Source organism: Pollicipes pollicipes, unplaced genomic scaffold (assembly GCF_011947565.3).
Source record: "Pollicipes pollicipes isolate AB1234 unplaced genomic scaffold, Ppol_2.1 Scaffold_4881;HRSCAF=5763_pilon_pilon_pilon, whole genome shotgun sequence".
NCBI classification, from domain to species: Eukaryota; Metazoa; Arthropoda; class Thecostraca; order Pollicipedomorpha; family Pollicipedidae; genus Pollicipes; species Pollicipes pollicipes.
The window spans coordinates 22139681-22163202 of NW_023596576.1; the positions used below are offsets into that span (position 1 = coordinate 22139681).

At 55.6% G+C, this 23522-nt stretch overlaps 1 protein-coding gene across 1 annotated transcript; it reads left to right on the forward strand.

The window, feature by feature from the left end:
• The first annotated feature begins 922 nt into the window (after window positions 1–922).
• LOC119100748 (manganese-transporting ATPase 13A1) lies at window positions 923–18331 on the forward strand. The gene is given in 23 exon segments (XM_037223864.1): window positions 923–1653; window positions 2032–2202; window positions 2543–2649; window positions 4021–4131; window positions 4562–4679; window positions 7133–7280; window positions 7665–7817; window positions 8115–8297; window positions 8691–8828; window positions 9482–9602; window positions 10208–10362; window positions 12136–12311; window positions 12800–13036; window positions 13371–13523; window positions 13525–13581; window positions 13973–14162; window positions 14714–14892; window positions 15133–15259; window positions 15632–15828; window positions 16081–16223; window positions 16588–16699; window positions 17137–17280; window positions 17696–18331. Coding segments are annotated over 23 exon segments (3504 nt in total). The 5' UTR covers window positions 923–1389; the 3' UTR covers window positions 17816–18331.
• The last annotated feature ends 5191 nt before the right edge of the window (window positions 18332–23522 follow it).

The following is a 23522-nucleotide window of genomic DNA, read 5'->3' on the forward strand; positions in this document are numbered from 1 at the left end:
TTTTTCCGAACTCGCAGGGACGAAAGCCCAATGACTGGGCGTTGTTTCTTCAGAGCGTCAAAAATAAATCGCCATTGTCGTAGACGTGATAATACTTGCTATAGAATTTCGTCGCATCCAGACGCCAACCGTGGGAGAGCATGGATCGTGAGTGTGGCGCCATTTCTCAAGCCCGGAAATCCCCTGGAGGGACAATTTTTTCCAAGGTGCAATGGTGTGGACGTGGCAACTGGGGCTAATTGGGGACAGCCATAGGTCATATCACGCATCATAGGTCGTAGATTTCGCAACCGCCATGCCATTCGACGATGGTTAACATCTGTTGGGTTAGCGTACGTGACAGCGCATCTGGGCCTCTGTTGCTGCGAGGCTCACCCCATGGTGGCACAGGCACGTGAACGATATGGAGGATTGGGGCGAGAGGCATCTACTGAAAAATAACCTGATCCATACCCCAAACCCAATTTCTCATTGTCTTTGTGTTGCTCTGCCTCATTGGTTTTGAAATATTATCATCCTTTAACAATAGCTTTGTTTCATCCTTACGTCCACGGGTTCAAAACGTGGGTAGGGTTCGAATGCATCGAGATCTTTCCTCATCCAAGTGCCCGGCCGCCCCCAGTCCTCCGCCAGATGGGAAAAACGTGAAAAACGCACATTCTTCAGGCAACCACCCCCTCCCAAGTCCATCACGCTGCCGCAATTGACCCATTAAAGGCTTGTAGATCAATGCCGCCACTACCCGTGGCGGTCGAGGAGCCGGAAGCGCGGCGTCATGTAGGGTGACCGGCTTGCGAGGACAGCCTCGTGAGGTGTCGGGGGAAACACATCATCATTTCTACTTCTTACATAGTGAGCCCTACACATTTCATTTCTGGCGCATCAGAGACGGTCAAATTTTAGCCTCTTGCGGTACCGACTGCCGCGGCCAGCCCAGTCCGCAAAACTGGTGCCTTCAGTAGAACGCAGCTGGTTGGCCGCGTGGCAAGATAATCGGATTGGCGGATTAGTTCACGTGATGAGCGTTTAAGTGCTTTATCTGTTGACCGTTGCTCTCAATCAGGTCTGGGCTGACGTGCCTACAAGTTGTGGTTTAAAGAAGACGTGCATCGACAGAAGTGCCTACGCGTCCGCAGCAGGCATCCGCAGAGACCGGCATTATGCCTTGGCGATCATGAAACAAGTGTGACTCTTGGACAGGGGAAGGCACCTTTAAAAGTGAAGAGTAAAAGGCTTTGATCAGTATCTGTCTACACACCAAAGCTTATCCTTTCCTGTATTATAAGCTCACATGAAATTGCTGTACCTATATCTTGTGGGCCTCCAAAATTGACTCACATCTACTTGGCAACTCATTTTTGAAGCTCCATCCTGAACCTGCACCACAAAATGGGCAACCAGCCTAAGGCTGTTGATGATCTCATTCAAGCATTATCATACCATAACCTCCGTCCTGTAATCCTTCATGGCTACGCTCTGCCTTTCATTACTCTCTATCTTACTTGGATCTACATCTGGGTCTTTGTCCGTGGATTTGAAGAGCACTATGAAGTTGGACTGATTGGCATTGCGGTGATAGGGTTTGTTCAGATTCTCACAAGCTTGTTTTGCTTGTGGTCAGTATCTGTGAAAGTTATCCTAACCACTTCTCTGGTAAGTATTCAGTGCTCTTCTTCAGATGTTTGGTTGTTGAGTAGTTGGGTTATCATGAAGGTTAGGTCAATATAATTGTTTGTTCCATATTGTTGGTTGCTGAGTAGTTGAGGTGTGGTGAAGGTTAGACCAATGTAATTTAAGTGATTTGGAGAGAAACATGTCAAATCAACATATTGCCACCATTCTTTCAGCTGGTCACTAAATGTTTACATAGATTTCACAGCAGAGGTATCAGAGGTCTCTTTTAAGGAACATGATTAATTCATTTGTGGAATTATCAGGTCCCTGTCACATCTGTTGTCTACAAAGCTCAAGCTTGTATAAGCCTTCTCTAATCTCACACCATAGTTCACTGTGCTGAAATCTGTCTTGCAGGTCAAATGCCCCACAAAAGCTGCATATGTTAAGGTTGTTCCTACTCCAAACAATGGGTCATCAGAACTTATCAGCCTACATCACCAGAAGGATGCAAATGGAGCTGAGGTCATCTGGTTCAGGTTTCAGAAGGCCAAGTACTTCTGGGATGACAACAAAAAACAGTTTCGGGTATGTGCACCAGTTTAGGATTGATAGTTTATGAATTTGGGTATGCTATGATATCTTACTCTTTATAGGTTAAGTATTTTGGTATCCAGGATATTTTGTATGCTTGACCAATCAGGTGCCATGTGTTGTAACTTGCATGGGTATTAATCTCAGTATTGCTCTGAAAGAGGCTCAGTAAATGCAGATCCTTATGCCATTGTGCAAAAATCTGGCATATTTTGCTTTAGCAATGTAATTGCTGTAGGGCTGTGTAGTTCACCAGCCTTCTGCATTGGTACTTTTCTCCTGGTGTAGGACTATCACTCATAGCCAAAATCTGATGGCTAAGTGACTGTTCCAGGCTGTGGAGTTCCCAGTCCATAACACTCTGGCATGGTACAATGCATGGAGGGGCTATGAAGATGAGGAGCAGCTCAAAAGAGCCGAGTGGACTTATGGAACGAACATGTGAGTAAAACCTTGCTGCCAGGCTTTGGAGTGGAGCAGGTGTCAGTGTGCTGGAGCAGGTGTTAGTGAACTGGGTCAGGTGTCAGTGAACTGGAGCAGGTGTCAATGAACTGGAGCAGGTGTTGGTAAACTGGAGCAGGTGCTAGTGAATTGGAGCAAGAGCCTGTGAATTGAGTCAGGAGTCAGTGAACTGGAGCAGGTGTCAGTGAACTAGAGCAGGTGTATGTGAAGTAAGGTTAAAGAGGCTATTTGGCATCTTGTCGTATTATCTGTGAGCATCTTTGTTTGGCCTGCAATAGCAGCCATACTGAGTGAGATAGCTTCTTGGAACATTCATCACCCTCAAATGAATGTGTGTGTCATTTTGTGTACAAATGGGATTTGAGGATCATTTTACAAGGTGCCACAACTTCCATATGTGCCATTTTTGCATTGGGAATGTCATCATGATTTATGGAGTGCCATCCATTAGAAAATAGAAAAAGGTCAGTAGAGGTGTAGTAAATTAACTTCTTCCCATATGACCTCAAGTAAGGTCCTCCATTTCTTGAGACTAGTTTTTGGGTAATCCTAATGTTGTCTTGTAATCCAAGCTCTTCACAACATGTTATACCTCAAACAAAATGATGAGATCACTGATTTCTGTTTGAGTGATGGCCATCATTGGATGGGTTGTGGCAGAAGATGGTGGGCAAACATAACTCCAGTGACTTGAACACCCTAGTGTGTGCCATGCTAAGCTCTTGGCCTGCTGGGCTGCCCACTGCATAAAGTTGTGATTAGTTGAATTTTAATTCAATCACACAACATGGCCTCAAAATTGGCACAGCCTTTAATATTATTCTTGGGTGTTGACCTATGTATCCCTCACTGGGAAAGACAGTCAAAGGGATGTGTGGTGAGCTTCAGTTTTCACTTCTTTGTATGGTAGTTATTATGGAGCTGTTACTACCTGCTAATCAGAAGCTCTTGTTCACCCTGAATCCAAGCAGCCTGGCTTCTAGTATTCTCTCCCATTCTGATTGCAAGAAATGAACAAGTTTCCAGATGATTTTTGTATGTTGACTGGGCTAAAAATTAACATGTTCATGAAGTTGAAGCTATTAGTGCTGCATTACGAATCTACCACTATTCCCAAGGACACGATGGCAACGTAGTTTGCACAAGTGTTTGCTTTTCATGTTATGCCACTGGTAAAACCATCAAACACTTGTGAGTGACTTTTCACCATTAGCTAGTGCGCTGGGCAGCATCCAGCTAGGCTGTGGGAAATCAGTTAGAGCTGGTCTGCTGTGCGGAATCTTATTGTATTTGTCTTTCGTCAGTTTACCTCTAGGAAGCCTGCTGACTGAGTGATGACGATGCTTCCAGGCTGGACTTGGACGTCCCAGAGTTCGGGGAGCTATTCAAAGAGCGGGCAGCTGCCCCGTTCTTTGTGTTCCAAGTATTCTGCGTGGCCCTGTGGTGTATGGATGAGTACTGGTGAGAAGGAGGCCTGTCAGCGCTACAGCGTCGGCTTTGTGTGGCGTATTCTTCATGCACTTTGGCTCAGCCAACCATTGTACATGTGCTGATACGTGTCTGCCAGTAAGCAGAATGCGCGCCCGCTGTCCCTTTGGTAACCTACGGGCTTCCTCCGGGCTGCCTCCGTTGTACTCTGAAATTGTTGCTTTCCCTTCCCTCGGACATTAGATATGAGACTTTCGCATTGCCACGTACGGCCTTGAACACGTCGTTTCCCTACGAAACTTGTGTGAACATCTATGGGCGTATTTTTGAGGCATTTGGACGGGTTGCTGGGTAAAAAGGCATTATTGGGGTGAGACAGCGTGCTGTCCGAGACGGCAGCTCGGTCTGGTTTCCGCACGGCCCGCGCGATCCGTCGAGACATCGTGGCTTTTCACTGTTTCAGGTACTACTCCATATTCACGCTGATGATGCTGGTGATGTTTGAGTGCACGCTGGTGCAGCAGCAGATGCGGAACATGTCCGAGATCAGAAACATGGGCAACAAACCGTACACCATACAGGTACGCCTTGACGGCCAGGCCACGCGCGGGATCATCTCCCGCGCATGCGGGACCCGTGTCTGACCTGCGGGCCAAAGAGGGAGCATGCCGCTGTCTGCTGTTGTTGGTTACCAAGTTTATACGTTTTCTGCATATAAATACCTATAAGGCAAGGAAATATCCCGGGCCGTTTATTTTCTGACATCGCAGACTGGCCGGAGGCCGGCCAGGGTTGACTGTTTGCGACAATGGTGCTGGCGTTGAACATGCAGTGTGTCCCCGAAATTGATGCGCGGTTGCTGCCACCTGTCATTTACCCTCTCCCGAAAACTGATTGAGTGCAATTTTGCCGCGTTCGGCTGCAGGGCATTCCGCCGTATCTGGCGATCACATGACCCTAGCGGCCGACCTGACTTCGGCCGGTAGGAGGCGGAAGAGGTCATTCCTTTCGAGATAGCCAACATGCTGAGTCCGCATATCGCCAATGGTGAAAGACCACAAACCATCGATCCGCTACCGCGCGGATTGGGATGGTCAAGGGTGGCTTGACCCAGGTTCAGGTCGCCAGGGACTTAGGTGTCAACGTAGCGGTGATTAGGCGCTAGCTGGCCTACGACCACTCGGGAGAGACGTTCGAAAGCCAGACAGGTCATGGGCGGGAGTTGACCTTGAACCGATTGACGAAGATCGTCATTACAAAGTCGGCCTTCGAAAGGCACCACTCGACGAGAACCTTGGCGAGAAAACTGACGACGGAGAAGCGCCCAGCCTCCAAGACGGCCATCCACCGGTATTTGAAGATCAGCCTGCAGCTGAAGCCGCTCAAGCTCAGGTTACATCCAAGGCTTGCCGTGGAACAGAAGCGCAGGCGGCTGGAATTCAGAACTCACTGTCAGAACGACCGGGTCTGGGCCAACAACAGCTCGGAGGTACCGTTCGTCGAGACAGTGAAGCAGCCGCTAAAGATTCTTGTCTGGGACATAATGAGCTACAGAGACCTCTTAGCTACGCCAAGTCCCGCGCGGGCAGACCGTCACCGCCGACTACTACGTCAGAGAGGTGCTGGAGAAGACTGCAGCCTCGGCGATGGAGCGGAGGAAGGAAAATAGCCCTCCAACCAAGGCGAAACTCCTGCCAGGCACGTCGAGGGCGATTTTCGAGCAGGACGGCGTTCCAGCTTGTTACGCCAGGAGGACCCAGGACTGGTGCCGCGCCAACTTAGGGGGCTTCTGGGAGAAGGGTACTTGGCCAGGCAACAGCCTCCACGTGTCGCCGATCGAGAATCTCGGGGCGATCGTCAGGGAGGAGCTCAGCAAGATGCTGCCGGCTACTTCACAGAAGACCCTGACCTTGCAAAAAAATGTGCAAGCGGCGGCAGAGGGTAGAGGCAGAGACTCTCGACAACCTGATAAGCGGCATGCCGGAGCGTATGCGGCAGTGTATGCGACCGTGGAGATTACATTAGCAAATGGGTCATGAACCGGTCCCAGTTATTCTCCCTGTTAGGGAGGATGATACAACCGCACATCAATTTCGGGACAGCCTGTAGTCAGCTTGGATAAGCATTTACTAACGCTGCCAAAGGTCCACTATCTCCAGTCACCACCGTCACTCGAGCATCCCTGGCGGAATCATATTTAGTACCGACTTCCGTGCTGTTTTGGCCGAACGTGTGCATCATCTCTGTTCACTACTCCAAATTTCCGTGTGGTCAACGCTCTGTGCATGCCCGTGGCACACTGCTTTCACAGCTGGGGGTGTCGTCATCTGCGTAACATTCATCCTGACGCTGTGTGCCCTACTTTCTTATCGTCTGACAGTGGAGTGTCTGTATGACACCTGTATTATTTCAGGCCTGCGGCCCATTCCAGCAGCTGGCGGGCGGCGCCCCTTGCTTATCTACTCGTCCGTGTTTGCTTTACTCTGTATCGACCAGCTTGATATCGATCCTTGCGCGCTGAACTCGGGGCTGGGTGTTGTCTTCCGCCCGCGGTTCAGGCCGGGCCGGGCGAGCGGTGGCGCCTCTACCAAATACTGCACACGCCGTCGTGGTTGGGAAAATGAAATGCGATTTCTTGAGGCTGCCGCGCCAGGAAGTCTGATAATGCTGGGATGCAATGTCCTGTTGCGTATCAGAAGGTTGGAAAATAAAGCTTTCGAACCACCATGACCTGAGCACTGTTCCGCGTTGAAAAACGGAGTATATGAGATGCCCAATGATATATAAGCAATGTTACAAATGCTTGCTCGGAGATTAGCGTATCGAGCGTGCCGAAGCTTTACGTCATCACACGCATCCGAAGAGTACACCGCCGGACAGATGTTTCATGTTGGGAATGAAAGCCCCTGTTCCCGGTGAATTCGACTCCTTAATTCTAGGACCAACTCCCGCATGGGCGCTGGAGTGCGGCTGTGCTGCGCATGTTCCCGCGCCGGCCGAGTCGCGGCTCAGTAGTTCGCCGCTCTGCCGCCAGGTGTACCGAGGCAAGCGGTGGCGTCCGCTGCCCTCTGACCAGCTGGTGCCGGGCGACATCGTGTCGGTGACGCGCTCCGAGCACGTGGTGCCCTGCGACCTGCTGCTGCTGCGCGGGCCCTGTATCGTCGACGAGAGCATGCTGACCGGTCAGTGCAGGCCGGGGCCGCCGTCCGCGCCACCGACACAGCCTGTGGTCCCGAATGACCGCTGTCGGTCGTGGTCCTGGACCGCCGACACAGTCGCCACCACAGGGGGTCCCCACCGCCGCCGGCCGGGAGGTCATGTGACGGTCACGTGGGATTCAGCGCTCCTGCATATGGACACTAATGTTTTACTTTTTTATGTGCTGAGTTTGGACCATGCACTGGCAGCAGGACTGCGACGCTGTGTCAGGTTGCTACGCTCCAATGCGATTTTTTCTCACAATTTTACACAATTGGACGGTTGTGAGGTGCACTACCCGGTGCAGCATCAACGTGCCAAGCCTCCGTTGCAGTGTGTTTGTGTAACGGAGACGGCTCTGATCACAGGCGAGTCGGTACCCCAAATGAAGGAGCCGGTGGAGGACTGTGAGCCCTCTCAGGAGCTGGACTTGGACACAGAGGGCAAGCTGCACGTGCTGTTCGGTGGGACCAAAGTCGTGCAGCATACGACGCCGCCCAAAACGACGTCCACGCTGCGAGGTAGATCCGCACGAGAAACCTGTTGCCTCATCTGTATTGCCTTTTGTACATCTTACTTGCTGTCAATGTGTAAGACCGCACAAACCGGCGACGGCGCGTTTTAGCGTCGTTGCCACTGTGGTCCACGTTAATTATTTGTTATTCATGGTTTATACCCACCCCCGTGATCTGGGTTTCCACAGGGTGTCTATTTGTATGTCACAGGCCCTATCCCTGTGCTTTAGTATAGGTCCGCACCATGGCAATCGCTCGCGCCGCTCATGCTGACCGCTCATGGTCTCCCTCCGCGTGCGGCAGCCTCGGACAACGGCTGTGTGGCGTACGTGCTGCGCACCGGCTTCTCGACGTCTCAGGGCAAGCTGCTGCGCACCATCATGTACGGCGTCAAACGCGTCACGGCCAACAACCTGGAGACGTTCGGCTTCATCCTCTTCCTGCTCGTGTTCGCGATCTCCGCCGCCTCCTACGTCTGGATCGAAGGTGGGGGTGGAGGTGGAGCGCTCGTCACCGCTCGGGAGCGCGCGCCAGTGCTCGTGTGCGGCCTGGGGCCTGCTGTGCTCGACGTGGGTCAGGCTTGGCCTGGCGATTGTAATTACCACACCTTGGTACACAGAAAAGTGATGTTTTGCAGTTGAGTACTTCATTTCGCAGCTTCTACCCTACAAACGCCTGTGCCCGATTTTGTGTTTGGTCTTCCTTTGTGAAGGCAAGCTGCGTCAAACAGGAGTCCGCTGTTCCGGTCGGATTTCCACAGCCAGCGAGTGGTTGGCACCTCCAGTAGCATAGCCGTCCACGTTGCCGTAGCGATCGTATTCGCGCACCGACGGCACCCTCCCTCGTTTGAGACTAACGGCCTCCTCTGTCGACACACAGGGACTAAGGACCCCAACCGCAACCGATACAAGCTGTTCCTGGAATGTACCCTGATCCTGACGTCCGTGGTGCCGCCCGAGCTGCCCATCGAGCTGTCCCTGGCCGTCAACAGCTCGCTCGTCTCGCTCATCAAGCTGTGTAAGACAGCCCTCAGATCTCCCTGCGCGGTTGGGCGGCGATGCAGGTCAAGCTGTGTAAGACAGCCGTCGGACCCCCCCCCCCCCCCTCCTGCGGGATGGACGGCGGCGCAGGGGTGGAGTGACCACTGCAAGGTGTGCAGTGGCACCACACCGTCTGGCCAAAGCCAGATCGATGTGCTGTTTCCCGAAGCGCCTGCAAAGGAGATGGGTGAAGTTCACCACATAATTCAAATATATTATTGTTTGTCAAAAAGCAGCTTAGGTGTGAGAAGTTGGAAACAGCTGTAATATGGGTTTTGAGCGCTTCGTCGCTCAACTGGTTGGCGGGTTTACTCAGCAATTATTTTGTTGATGTTGTTCTGCATCTGTTCAGCTGTTGTGCGTTCGTTCTCTTACTTTTTCGTTGTTTTTATGGTTTGTTTTCTCCAGGGTGTGCCTTGGCGCCATCGACGAGTCTTCTGCCTTTGGAGGCTATGATGTGGGCTCGCCGAACAGTATCGCTGTATATTTCATCAAGCCTTTGTTACGTGAAGGCGGGCCAGACGCCCTGTCCTGTGTTCTCTCTGCCCGTGTCGAGTCTCTGTCGCCTGCCGCTGTCTCTGGAGCTCTGTGCGCACATGCGGCCTCTGAACGCGTACTAACGTGCTGCAGACGTCTACTGCACGGAGCCGTTCCGTATACCGTTCGCCGGCAAGGTGGAGATCTGCTGCTTCGACAAGACGGGCACCCTCACCAGCGACAACCTGATCGTGGAGGGCGTGGCAGGACTCAGGTAGGAAGACTGCAACCTGGGCCTAAGCGACTACAGTAGTTGCGTTGGATGGGGCGACTTCTTTAAAAACTAGGATATGGGGATATCTACTAATTACAATGTTGTATCGTATAGGTGGAGTTGGGGTAGCTGGTAATGTGTAGACTGAGGTATTGTGTGATTCTTTGACCAAGTTTACCTGCTAGCTGGTTAGTATCACGAGCGCTTGATGGGCGTTGTGCCATCGTCTAGTACCACTCACGTGCGTTGCTTAGTGGAGGAGGAGGACTCCACAAGATGGGCCGTTTGCGGGGACATGTTTTTGTTCGAAGAATGGGACATTGACTGACGCTGCACGTAATGTGCCTAGCGGTAAACACCTGCTTAGGTATCGAGATACCGTTGTCGTTATGGAGAAACAAGGGAACTGGCTTTCGAATTCTGCCCCACAACTCTGGCCGGGAAACGCCGAGCAGTAATTTGGTAATATTACCCGAAGCGTGGGCCAAACGTCCCTCGCCAAGTGGCCGAGGGCCTGCGACATCAGATCGCGCCGCTGTGATGAGCGGTGCCCATGACTACGTCCTGGACCAGCGCGCGGTGGCTGAGCCTGGTGCATGCCGCAGGGACCGGCCGGAGATCTGCGAGATCAGCGACGCGCCGCCGGAGACGGTGCAGGTGCTGGCCTCGTGCCACTCGCTGGCCCAGCTGGAGGACGGCCTGGTGGGCGACCCGCTCGAGAAGGCCACGCTCACCGCCGTCGACTGGAATCTCACGCGAGGTACGCACGCACCTGACCGACGCGCGCGGCCGGGCAGCCGGTGCCGGCCGGCAGGAGCTGGTGTGCGCTTGAACGGAGGTGCGCATGCGCGGACGAGGTCCGAGCCGAGACGCGGGGTGTTTGGCACTGAGACGGTGCCGCGTACGTACTGTCGAGGCCCGGCCTGATCAGGGCCGCAGTCTGTCGAGGCCGGCCTGATCAGGGCCGCAGTCTGTCGAGGCCCGGCCTGATCAGGGCCGCAGTCTGTCGAGGCCCGGCCTGATCAGGGCCGCTGTCTGTCGAGGCCCGGCCCGATCAGGGCCACAGTCTGTCGAGGCCTGACCTGATCAGGGCCGCAGTCTGTCGAGGCCTGACCTGATCAGGGCCGCAGTCTGTCGAGGACCGACCTGATCAGGGCCGCAGTCTGTCGAGGACCGACCTGATCAGGGCCGCAGTCTGTCGAGGCCCGACCTGATCAGGGCCGCAGTCTGTCGAGGCCCGACCTGATCAGGGCCGCAGTCTGTCGAGGCCTGATCAGGGCCGCAGTCTGTCGAGGCCCGACCTGATCAGAGCCGCAGTCTGTCGAGGCCCGACCTGATCAGGGCCGCAGTCTGTCGAGGCCCGACCTGATCAGGGCCGCAGTCTGTCGAGGCCCGACCTGATCAGGGCCGCAGTCTGTCGAGGCCTGATCAGGGCCGCAGTCTGTCGAGGCCCGACCTGATCAGAGCCGCAGTCTGTCGAGGCCCGGCCTGATCAGGGCCGCAGTCTGTCGAGGCCCGACCTGATCAGGGCCGCAGTCTGTCGAGGCCCGACCTGATCAGGGCCGCAGTCTGTCGAGGCCCGACCTGATCAGGGCCGCAGTCTGTCGAGGCCCGGCCTGATCAGGGCCGCAGTCTGTCGAGGCCTGACCTGATCAGGGCCGCAGTCTGTCGAGGCCTGACCTGATCAGGGCCGCAGTCTGTCGAGGCCCGACCTGATCAGGGCCGCAGTCTGTCGAGGCCCGACCTGATCAGGGCTGCAGTCTGTCGAGGCCCGACCTGATCAGGGCCGCAGTCTGTCGAGGCCCGACCTGATCAGGGCTGCAGTCTGTCGAGGCCTGACCTGATCAGGGCCGCAGTCTGTCGAGGCCTGACCTGATCAGGGCCGCAGTCTGTCGAGGACCGACCTGATCAGGGCCGCAGTCTGTCGAGGCCCGACCTGATCAGGGCTGCAGTCTGTCGAGGCCCGACCTGATCAGGGCCGCAGTCTGTCGAGGCCCGACCTGATCAGGGCTGCAGTCTGTCGAGGCCTGACCTGATCAGGGCCGCAGTCTGTCGAGGCCCGGCCTGATCAGGGCCGCTGTCTGTCGAGGCCCGACCTGATCAGGGCCGCAGTCTGTCGAGGCCCGGTCTGATCAGGGCCGCAGTCTGTCGAGGCCCGGCCTGATCAGGGCCGCAGTCTGTCGAGGACCAGATACCGACGCTGAATATCGAGGCCTGTCGTGCTCTAAAGACTGGAGACACGTGTGAGCCGACCTCAGGTCGTCTACGTACTCAGTCACGTTTGTATGACTCGACGCGCGTTACTGAGTGTTACGCACGTCACGTAATCTTCATTTACCTGTTGTCTAACTCGAATAAGTGCCACCATTTTCGGAATTCGTTGCACCGCCGCGCGGCCTAACACTACGTATGCAAACCACGGGTGGACGACGCGGCGCCGCCATGGAGCATGCGCGGCGGTGAGGATAGGGTGCGTGCTCTGTGAGTGGGACGTCCGTCGCGCGCGGCCGACACGGTGCCCGCCCGCCGCCAGGGGACGCGGTCATACCGCGGAAGGGTAAGATGCCGGGCATGAAGATCTTCCACCGCTACCACTTCTCGTCGGCGCTCAAGCGCATGTCGGTGCTGGCGGGCTACACTGAGCCGGGCACGTCGGAGACGCACTACCTGGCCACCGTCAAGGGCGCGCCCGAGACGCTGAAGCCCATGGTAAGAGCAGACTCGGGGACGCTCTGAGGGAAGGGGGGGGGGGGGGGGGGCGCCAGGTTCAGGAACACTAGGAGCAACGGTAAACAGGCTCAGACATGAGCGGATGCGTGTTGCAAGACTCGATATATCGGAGTTAGTGTTAAGCGAGCAGCTCAAGGGCGTCAATAACCGTCGTTGGCAAGTTTTGAAATTGACGGCCGCGGTTTTCATACCGCGAACCCATTGACGATTGCTTTGCAGTTAAGGAAGAGCCATGTATAATGCTGCCACGCTGGTTGGAGGCAGCCTGGTGTCCCACTGGTACCCATCAGAACCCGTACTCGTAGTCTTCGATTAATGTGACGCTCCCTGCGGCCATCCGCGTTAGCCGAGCGCGCGTGCCCTGTGGGGCTTGAACGCGCCAGTTTCCTCGAGTTGAGTCTGCACTGGGTGCCGCCGGGCCCCGCGCCCCCATACCAGCGTCTGAGCTCGGCTGCCCCGCTCGCCAGTTCGTGGACGCGCCGGACGACTACGACGTCACCTACCTGAAGATGTCGCGGCGCGGCGCGCGCGTGCTGGCGCTGGGCCGCCGGGACCTGGGACGCCTCAGCCACCAGCAGGTGAAGGAGTTGACGCGGCAGGGCATCGAGGCCGAGCTGGAGTTTGCCGGCTTCGTGGTCATCTCGTGCCCGCTGAAGGCTGACTCGCGCGCCGTCATCAAGGAGATTCTGGCCTCGTCGCACCAGGTGAGCGGGCTGGCCGGACGGCGAAAACAGCGCAGAGCAGGGTGAGAGCAGGGCGCGGGCGAGTTTTCATAACGCTGTAGCCTTCGCTGGCGTGGTGTTGGTGCGTGACATGATACCAGTGCAAGTTTGCGGGCTTCTGCCGAGAGAGCGAGCGTGTGTGTGGGCGCGGGGTGTGGGGTCTGTGTATTCATAGGCGTGACTCGTTCCTGGGAACGAGACGTGTGCATCATGACCCCTAGTCTTCCTAGAAGCGCACGTCATGCCACTCGCCCTTCCCTCCGGTGAGAGGAGGTTCGAGTCGCGCTCGCGACTGAGCGGCGCCCGCCGCCGGCAGGTGGCCATGATCACCGGCGACAACCCGCTGACGGCGTGTCACGTGGCGCGCGAGCTGCGCTTCAGCGGCCCGGGCCGCACCATGCTCGTGCTCAGCCGACGCGGCGACACGTGGGGCTGGCTCAGCATCGACCAGACGGTCTGGCTGCCGCTCGAAGCCCAAGTCCTGGCGCGACATGCTAGCCAGCCACGACCTCTGCGTCACCGGCGAGGTGAGGCAGGGTCGCTGATGACGGCCATCACGGTGATGATGGCTATCATGCTGATGACGGCCATCACGCTGATGGTCTGATGGTGACCATCACGCTGATGACGGCCATCACGGTGATGACGGGTATCACGCTGATGATGGTCATCACGCTGATAACGGCCATCGGCGGCACGGTCGCCATCATCATCATCGTCAGCGTCATCGTCGCCAGATTATTGTCAGTAACATCCAACGTCGAGATTAGGAAGGATCCTGCAAAAGTTAGCGCGTAAAGCTAAACTGGCTGGTGGCTTCAACACACGACTGTGCTCGATTGACGCCGCCGGCCGCCGTCGAGCTCGCTCGCACAATCTGCGGCCACCGTCGTGACGGTGCCGTCGTGTGTCGGACAGGGCGTCAGCTTCCTGCAGCAGCGATCGGCGCAGCTGCTGCAGACGGTGCTGCCGCAGGTGCGCGTGTTCGCGCGCGTTGCGCCCAAGCAGAAGGAGCTGGTGATCACGACGCTGAAGCACCTGGGCTACACCACGCTCATGTGCGGCGACGGCACCAACGACGTCGGCGCCCTCAAGCACGCGCATGTTGGTGCGTGTCCAGCGGCGCGTGGGATGGGGGTAGGGGGAGGGGGCTTGTCGCTTACCGTCGGGAATGGCCGGCGGCGGCGCAAGCTCCTGCAGTGGGGGCGTCGGTCACAGGCCCACGCCGTCGGTGCATGTGGAAGGGTGTACACACGGTGCAGGTGAAGTCAGTGCCTCAATGATGCAACGACTTTGGGCTGTTTTGTGCGTGAAGGGTTTGTGGAGGGCTTGTTTTTGAGTGGTCTTGTCGCTGCCGTTGAAGTATTCTGTACATGTTCTTAAAGTTGCCAAGTTAAATGCACAATGTTGTTGTTGGCCGGACTGTTGCACTGCAGGTGCACGGGGGCTGACTGACGCCCTCAAATCGTCGTCGTTTTCCGCTCGCAGTGGGGGCGTTGTCGACAATCTGACCAGAACGCGACCCTGGTGCCTCGTCTCCGGCTGCCACTGTCCTTCGCCACCCATTTCGCTGATCGGTGGGCGCCCTCATCTCTTGCCATCACTCGTGGATGGTTGGCCACCTACACTGGGTACTGACCGCCGCTCCCTCGCGTGCAGGTGTGGCTATCCTGGCGAACGCGCCTGAGCGTCTGCCGACCAAAAAGAAGCGCGAGCCGGCGGCCGGGGCGGCGGAGGCGGCCTCGCCGCGAGACAAGCTGGACCAGCTGGTGGCGCGCGGCAAGCTGGGCCGACGCAACGACCGGGCCCGCCCCGACCGGCCGATCGGACCCAGACAGGTGGGAGGCCGGAGGCGCCGGGGACGGACGGCGACAGGCAGGCGGACAGCCCCGACAGGGGACCGGCTGGTGGATGGCCCCCGCTGTGACCGCTAAGAGAAACAATAACGGAACAGGCCTTAAGAAAACGAGAGTTTGACGTATTGTGCAAACACCCCATACGAGCCCCATTCTGTTCCACATACTGAACACTGGTGCAGTAATTCGCTTTTTGAACCGATGTGACCGCTCTGTGTTCAGGATCGGATCATCCAGCTTCAAAACATGTTGAAGGAGATGGAAGAGGAGGAGGGCGCGCAGGTGGTGAAGCTGGGCGACGCCTCTATCGCCGCGCCCTTCACCTCCAAACTGTCGTCAATCAACAGCGGTAAGGCGCGGCCAGACGTCACCTGTTCGTGGGAAAAACTCCCTGAGCAGCGCCTGCCGGTCCGTGGCAGCAGATGAATCGAACCGGTCCAGGCGTGGACGGTTCTCGTTGGTCTTTTTTTCCTGTTTCATTGCCGGAACATTTCTGTCCCAGTGACTGCACGTTGTCAGTGCACGCTGTCCGTCACAGCCCCCCCCCCCCCCCCCCGTATCCCAACTTTGGTCTCGCTGTCCTCGTGTCTAGGGCCGTCGTGTTCACAGTGTATCAATGCGCCGTCCTGGCTGGCGTCTGCCCCGGTCCGTTGTCTGCTCCCATGACTCGGCGTACCACCGATGTAACGCGGCGTGCTCTGCCTGTCTGTCCCGGCTGCAGTGTGCCACATCATCAAGCAGGGCCGCTGCACGCTCGTCACCACGCTGCAGATGTTCAAGATCCTGGCGCTCAACGCGCTTATCCTGGCGTTCTCCCAGTCGGTGCTCTATCTGGACGGCGTCAAGTTCTCCGACGGCCAGGCCACCCTGCAGGGCGTCCTTCTCGCCGGCAGCTTCCTCTTCATCTCGCGCTCGAAGGTAAGTCATCGAATCATTTCACACTTCGAGATGGATTTTCTGACCATCAAGCTCCGAGGTAGTTTCCGTCCCGTTATGTTCCCTTGCGTCATCCGTTGCCTGGACGTGTTGTGAAGATCACGCACCTCTCGCTGCGCCCCTGATGCTGCGTACGCTTAGGCGAGAACGTCACCACACTACACGCTCCGCGTATCTGATGACCAGACGAGGCAGCGGGATCTGAGACCCCCCTGCCCCGCCCTTCGCCGACAGCCACTCAAGGTGCTATCCAGGCAGCGGCCGTTGCCCAACATCTTCAACGTGTACACCATCCTGACGGTGCTGCTGCAGTTCGCCGTCCACTTCAGCTGCCTCGTCTTCCTCGTGTCCGAGGCCAAGGCGCGCATGCCCCAACGGTGCGTGGCGCGGCGGCGACGGGCGCCGCCAGACGCCACCTGGCGGCACAAGTCGTCGCCGTCTGTGTTTGTGTGACTACGAACGCGCTTTGGAAAACGGGAAGGCTCGCTGCCGACGTGCCTTGGCAGTGGGTCGCTTTGGAATGTGCCAGGCGTGATGGGGAGGGGGGGGGACATTTGGCACGTGACGGTACACCTGACCATGCCTGGCGGAGTCGCACGCTTCGTCGCATCGTTCCGGATCGACAAATAACGGGGCAAACTCGCGGTGCCATACGCTCAACGAATTCGTTTAGTTGGCGTCGCAGGACGACTGTGTGTGGCGAGAGCGCCGGGCCCCGTGTGACAATTCGCTGTTACACAGGGAGAGCGGGTTCGCAGACCTGGAGAAGGAGTTTGAGCCTAACATCCTGAACTCCACGGTCTACATCATCTCTATGACGCTGCAGGTGGCTACGTTCGCCATTAACTACAGGGTGAGTCTCTGTGCCCCCGGGCACCGCACATGCAGTCAAGCAGGCTGTAATCTGTTAAAATGCCGGCCAAAGTATGTAGTAGGAATGCGATTTTCTTGTATTTCATCGGTCACGTGCCAGGATTGTGTCTTGTGCGCTGGAGCAGTGAGCGTCGCGGGCGTACAGGTCATTCATGCAGACTGGCACTTTGGCATCTTATTTGTGATGTGCCCATGGCAAGGCAGTGCTGACTGCCGAACCCTTACATAGGCTTCATTCGACCCAGGTGCAGGGTTGTCTCGCCTCGCCTCGCTCGCTCATCTGCCAGCTCATCTGTCCGCTCCGTTGACTTCCGCACAACCGTCAGCTGTTTCTGGCTGGTGTGTGTCGTCGAGTAAACAATATCCAGCAGCGTGCTACTGCCGGCCAGCTGACTGGTCCGCGCCTGCCGTCCGCAGGGCCACCCGTTCATGGAGAGCCTGTCGGAGAACCGGCCACTGCTCTACAGCATCGTCGGCTCGCTGGTCGTCGTGTTCACGCTAGCGCTGGGCTTCATGCCCGATCTCAATCAGCAGTTCTCCGTCGTCGAGTTCCCGCAAGATGTGAGTGGGACAGGGACTGTGTGCGTGCGTCACGGACCGTCTGCTAGCCCTCCGCACTAGCCGCTGTGCGATATTGGCGTGCGTCTTGAGTATCTTTTTTGGCCGCTGTCTGTCGTCCTTCCACCCTGAGGCAGTCTGTTGTTTCGCGTCGCTATCGCATGTCTGCCCGCTGGGTGAGATTGGAGCTGGTGTGGACCGAGCGCTGCGCAGGGCTTTCCCTACCGGCTCTGTCATCACTCGTCGGATGCTTCGCGACCTTTCCAATTACCCCCCCCCCCCCCCTCCCCCTCGGAGGCAGACGAACGGGCTGGGGGAACAAAACCAGCGCGCTGCGCTGGAATGCTGAGGTGAGCGGGCGGTCGGCGGGAAGCGGGCAGGTTCGAGTGCCGTTGACGTCCCTCTCCCCCTTCGGCAGTTCCGCACGGTGCTGGTGCAGGTGCTGATGGCCGACATCGTGCTCTCCTACATCGTCGACCGGGCCGTGCGCTTTCTGTTCGGCGAGGCGCGGCTACGCAAGGAGCTGCGCGACCACTAGGACAATCGGCCGCACCAGCGCGCGGGGGCGGGCGCTGTCCGGCGCTGGCCCGTCCCCGCCCGCCGGTCCCGGTCCCGGTCCACGCCGGCGGGCCGGTCCCGTATCGTGTCACACGCGGCGCGGCGCCGCCGCATTGGTGTAGTCGTATGCTAACCGCCGACGGTGCGGGGAGCGTCGTGGGTGCGTGAGGCCCCGGTCGTCGGAATCGCGGTCAAGGCCGCGGCACAGCCCTCACCTGCCGCGCGCGCGCGCGCGCATGCCCCCACTCGCCTGTTCGTTTGTGGCGATGCTTAGCTTGCTGGAGGCGGGCCTGACGGCGCGGCGGTGGAACATTTTAGCACTGGTAATTGTTGTTCTCGCTCCCCTACCCTCGCAGAGCCTCGGCCGCAGTGGTGGTGACACCGCGGATTGGTCTTGCTCTGCGAGCGGTCGCGGATGCAGTGGTGGCAGTGGTGGAGTGACGTTGCATCGCTGTATGTGGATGTGGGCAATATATGCGCTACGAACGCCGCGTTATTTGTCAGTTGAGCGACGGCTGCAGCCTGAGCTGCCGCGGTGGGCGGAGGCCGCTGGTGCGGCTTTGTCTGGCGCCGATGTTCATGACGTATGCACATTTCGGGAAGCGGAATGATTGTTTTGACTCAGGGAAAGGTGCAGGTGCAGGGACCCAGGTGCAGGGAAAAACCGACTTGTTTGTGAAGTGCGCTTCACACAATCCCCCGCAGTACTGCATTCTAGGTAGCGATGTGTCGTCATGGGACTAAGTCATGGCACCAACACTAGGGCGGCGTGAAAACGCTGTTGTTTGCGGGCTGGTTGCAACGGAAATATTTCCATGAGCCGATTTTTTTCGACCTAGCACATTTGATGAAGCGCTTTGAGATGGGAAATGGCGTTGGTTTGCACCAAAGCTGCGAAATTATTGCTGAAATGTGCTTCCAGCCTGCCCCCGACAGAGACTGGGGTAACCCACTCACCAGTGATTTATCCCGAAGAACTATAGCCGGAAGCGCTTAGAAACAGCCAACATTATAGATCTGCAAGTTAACCAACAACTTCCATGATCACAGGAGAGCAACAGCGAAATTCTTAGAACCTGCCCTTCTCACATTCCCTTACTCTCACATTTCACTCCATTTAGACACTGCAGTAGGAAGGTATATGGACAATCATTGCCCATTGATGAATTTAATGTTTAACATCACATATAATTTCTATCTGTTTACATATGAATGCTCCTTTTACAAAAGCACATTACATATCAGTACTCAGGCGCGTTGGCCACGGGGATGTGACACGGATTCTGGAACTAAAATACGTTGTTTAGTAGGATATATTTTTGGGATTAGATCCTAGTATTAAGTTGTCTTTAGAAGGTTTAAAATGCAAACTTATTAGATCTATTCACATAACACTACAAAAAGACGTAGAACAGGGTGGTCAACCAGTTCATTGGCGAAATCTCCAATTTATAATAATGTAACTGATATCCACCAAGCCTTTCCAAAACCATACTGCGCGCTACCAAATCTTAGTTCCATGGTGACATCATGTTTGCCAAGCCTTTTACTTCAGTAGCCTTGCGCATCGCACAGGAGGATAAGCTGGCCCGTTACGTCATAAACGCGCGCTACACAAAGTCGTCGCAAATTACTCGGCATGGAGGTGCTCCAAAGAAGGTTCTGTAATATATGTATCTAAAATCATGGAAGTTAGAAGAAACGGTTTGTGTGCTAGGTTGAAACCCGGAGATCGATTGTTATGCTGGTGATCACGATATGCTTTGTAGGCATAACAGGTTTAGAGCTAGCTTCCTAGTGCGCTCCTGTTGGTGTTCCTGCATTTTTCTCGTGACTTTAACATTGAAGACCAATAGCCGCTGTCGATTTAGCTGTTGATTTCACGTACTAAGATTCGATCGATTATTTGCGGCCAAGGATAACGAGCAGCATTCTTTCAAGACCACTGCAGCGGTAACCATTCACATTCACGCCATGCGTAGAAGTCGAGTGCCGGTATTGCAATCCATGCCCGACGGCGTTCCTTTTCCGACCGGACACATTCCCATTCCAACGGTTTGGTACCCCCAATGCGTAATTCAGCGCTAAGGGGCATGGATGCAGTAGAATGAGCCGCATTGTGTGTGACGCCATCCGATGCAGCTGGTTTGACCTGACTGTGATAGACTGCGATGGTAAAGATGCCATCGGTCTCCCCGTGCATTGTCCCAGTATTCGTCCAAGGTTCAGGAAAATTGCTTTCCCAATCCCCAAATGGATGGATGGGATATGCATTGCGCCCGAGTGCTCGTTCTTGCCACGTGCGAAGGTGAGAACAAATGAAAAGCATGACAGTGAACACGTGAAACTGATTTCAGACCGTCACGTCTAGCTGGCGAAAGAAAGCCAGTTGAAAGACAAATGTTTTTTTAACATGTTCTCGCATGTTTATACAGATGTAAAATATCTGCAACAAATCATGGAAGGGGCTTATACATATCGCTGGCTGAAAAACAGCATTCGAACTGCGGGCATGCCTCACGGAAGGCGTTGCAATTCCAGAACAGGTAGCACCAGCCAGCGCTCGCTTTCCCACGCGAAAACGCCAAATCACAACCCCACTCGCGAAAAGTGCCCCAAGTGCTCTGGAATTCCCCACTCCCCTGAACAAACAGCCGTTACAGAAAGCGGGTCGTGGGTGTTCATGATACGATCGTGATCGCCGGCGCGGCGAACATTCCCTGGTCGGGTCAGATTACCGCCAGCCGGCGGTGGAGCCGACGCGTTGCGCCACTGGCGGTCGGGGTAGCGGTCTCGTGAGCCCCACCGACTGGAGCTCCACCGCCGCCCAACCGCCGGCGTCGTCGGCGCAGCGTGCGCGGCGGGAACACCGGCGGCACCGCGGCAGGCGGCTGAGGGAAGGCGGAGGCGTCTGCCGAACACGGCCACCGCTCCGGTCATGCGCCTAACGGCCAGAGGCGCGGTCACTGGTCACTGACCTGGCCGCCGGTCACTGACCCCAATGTGTTCCAATGGGCCACATATAGCCGGTTGGGTCATGTCTTGGGAGACGGGCCAGTGCGCGGCACACCCCTTCCATTCGCAGTGCAGAACAACGGTCAGTGACGTGTGCAGGTGCTGTCGCCATTTTGCGCCGGGCTAGGCTTCTTCTACAGCTCACCCGCTAGCTACGCCCATCATCTTGAGTAATGAGTCGGGATAATTTCAGCGAAGAAGACATACATGATGCAAAGCGTTATTCATGTCTATGAATTTAGTCAGCAGAGAAACGAACAACACGAATATTTTGACCGTGCAATTGTGTGACCAAAGTATCTAGAATAAAAGTACGCGTCCGACGTGGATTGCTTTCTTTGTTTTGTTTTACGTTTGTTGGCTTGTTAGCGTAAACTTACAAGAAACATATTCCAAGACCCTAATATTCTCGATTCGAACATTTCACAGCAATGACGTATTCTTCATTTCTTCACCTGGCTGGATTCACCTTTCAGCATGGTGTCATCGCTTGACCTCCCCAAGCTGAATCTCCTGGACTGCCACGTTTGGAATGCGCGGTCGGATGAAGTGTCCCGGTTTGACCATCAAAAGTTTCCTTTTCTGGACGGGCTGAAAAAGGCCACCCTCCCTGCTCCCTGCATGCGAAAATGTCTCTTAGTGCCGTAGCACCTTTCACATTCAGCATTAGAACACAGGAACCTCATTCGGTACCAAATTTGAAATGCACGGAAAAGTAGAATAAGCAGAGGTGAAAACAGTCGCTTGTCGACAGGGCTATCAAAATGGTCGCAATGTTTTTACTCGGAGCAAGTATTTGTTTCATCATCATGAACCTGTTTGTTATTTCACGTTTGCAGGGCTATATAATTTGGGCAGGACCAAATCCGCAACCAAATTGGATGCGCGACCAATTGGTGCGTGGTGACGAAACAAAAAAGCTTCGAAAGGCCCGACGATAAACGATGTGCTTTGCCACTTTATCAATTTCCCGTGCATTTCAGATCTTGTGCTAAATACGGTCCCTGTCCAAGATGCCTGCATGAAATGGACTGATAAGGAGCATTATCAATTAGTTGAGTCAGAAGTTGAAGCCTGGATGTTATGGCTCAAGCTGATGGCGTCACGTGGTCCAGTAAAAGCGCAAAGCTGTTTATATATATATATATATATATATATATATATATATATATATATATACATTCTATCACTATTCTCTGTAGCAAGTCCCTCCTCCCCCTCCCCACTGCTGAACCGCTTTTGTCCCTACTTTCTGGCTATAGCTCAACTCACTACTCTTTTTCACTCTCCTTCTCGGACTTATCCCCTTGTCTTCCTCTTCAACATCCTTCAGCAAGGCTTCCTCCTTTTTTCCTCATCGATGGCTCGACGTTTTCTCCTCTTTCTTGGTTACATCTCGATTCACTCCTTCTCTCGCCCGCCGACCATGCCGTAGCTCCTGCTTTTTTATCCTTATCTGTCCGAGCTCTGTCCTTCCGTTCTCATCTCCCTTCCCCGTCGGCGGCTTCATTACTAGCCTCTAATCGCAGCAATGAGGTCGCGTTCCGCCTTCCTCTCGGCCACGCCTCACCATCTGCCTGCCCCTCCCTCCCTGTGATTCGGCCGCGTCCCTCGCGGGCCACGCGTCACCGCCCGCCTGCCCCTCCCTCCCTGTGATTCGGCCGCGTCCCTCGCGGGCCACGCGTCACCGCCCGCCTGCCTCTCCCTCCCTGTGATTCGGCCGCGTCCCTCGCGGGCCACGCGTTACCGCCCGCCTGCCCCTCCCTCCCTGTGATTCGACCGCGTCCGTCGCGGGCCACGCGTCACCGCCCGCCTGCCTCTCCCTCCTTGTGGTTTGGCCGCCACTCCGCTTCAGCAGCGACGCGGTCGCGTTTGGTGGCTCTGACCTAGGTCACGGCTGCGTGCCGCTGGGGGGCCCTGTCATACCTATCTCTCCATCGCCACGCCGCGGCCGTCTGGGCGACCCTGTTGCGTCACCCCAAGGAGGCGCTCGGCAGCAGCGAGCAGTTCCGTAGCACAGGCCCAGGTGACAGTTATCGCGCGCTCTGACAGCGGCCGGGCTTCTTTTATTTCATTTTTCCGGGAACGAAGATCCGCGAGGCGCATGCATACTTATGGTAAAGATACGGTAACGCAAAACTTGCAGAAAAACGACAGATGTGTGAAAAACGGACGAGCCTTTGGGATGCAAATACCAGTAAGCAATCGGCAGGGGAGACTAGCGGCCAAACCACAGAGAACACCTTGCTTCTCTTTTTCGAAATCAATCTAGTAACGGGACTTGTCAAGCTGCCGCTGCTCCCTCTCAAAGCGACAGCGTTATGCTCATCGTAACCAGCATTACCTGCTCGTAACATCTCGGAGTTGCCCCACGTAATGGTCTGTTCGTATGGCCATTTTTAAGCCAATAAGACGCACCAACAGATGCAGTCAAAATACAGATGACGTCATGGGAAAAATCGTGATCTGAAATCTATACCCGAGGGTGCTCAAATTGAAATCCAAGACGACTTACTTGTGCCAGTGTAAATCATGCTAGTGCTCCAAATAACAATTTAAATCATCTTAAATGTGCAGGCACGCAAGGGAGCTGCAAATCGCAAACCACTACCAATAATTTACAAATTTGATAAGAATGTATTGCGTGCAAGCTTCAGAACATGCAATTGAAA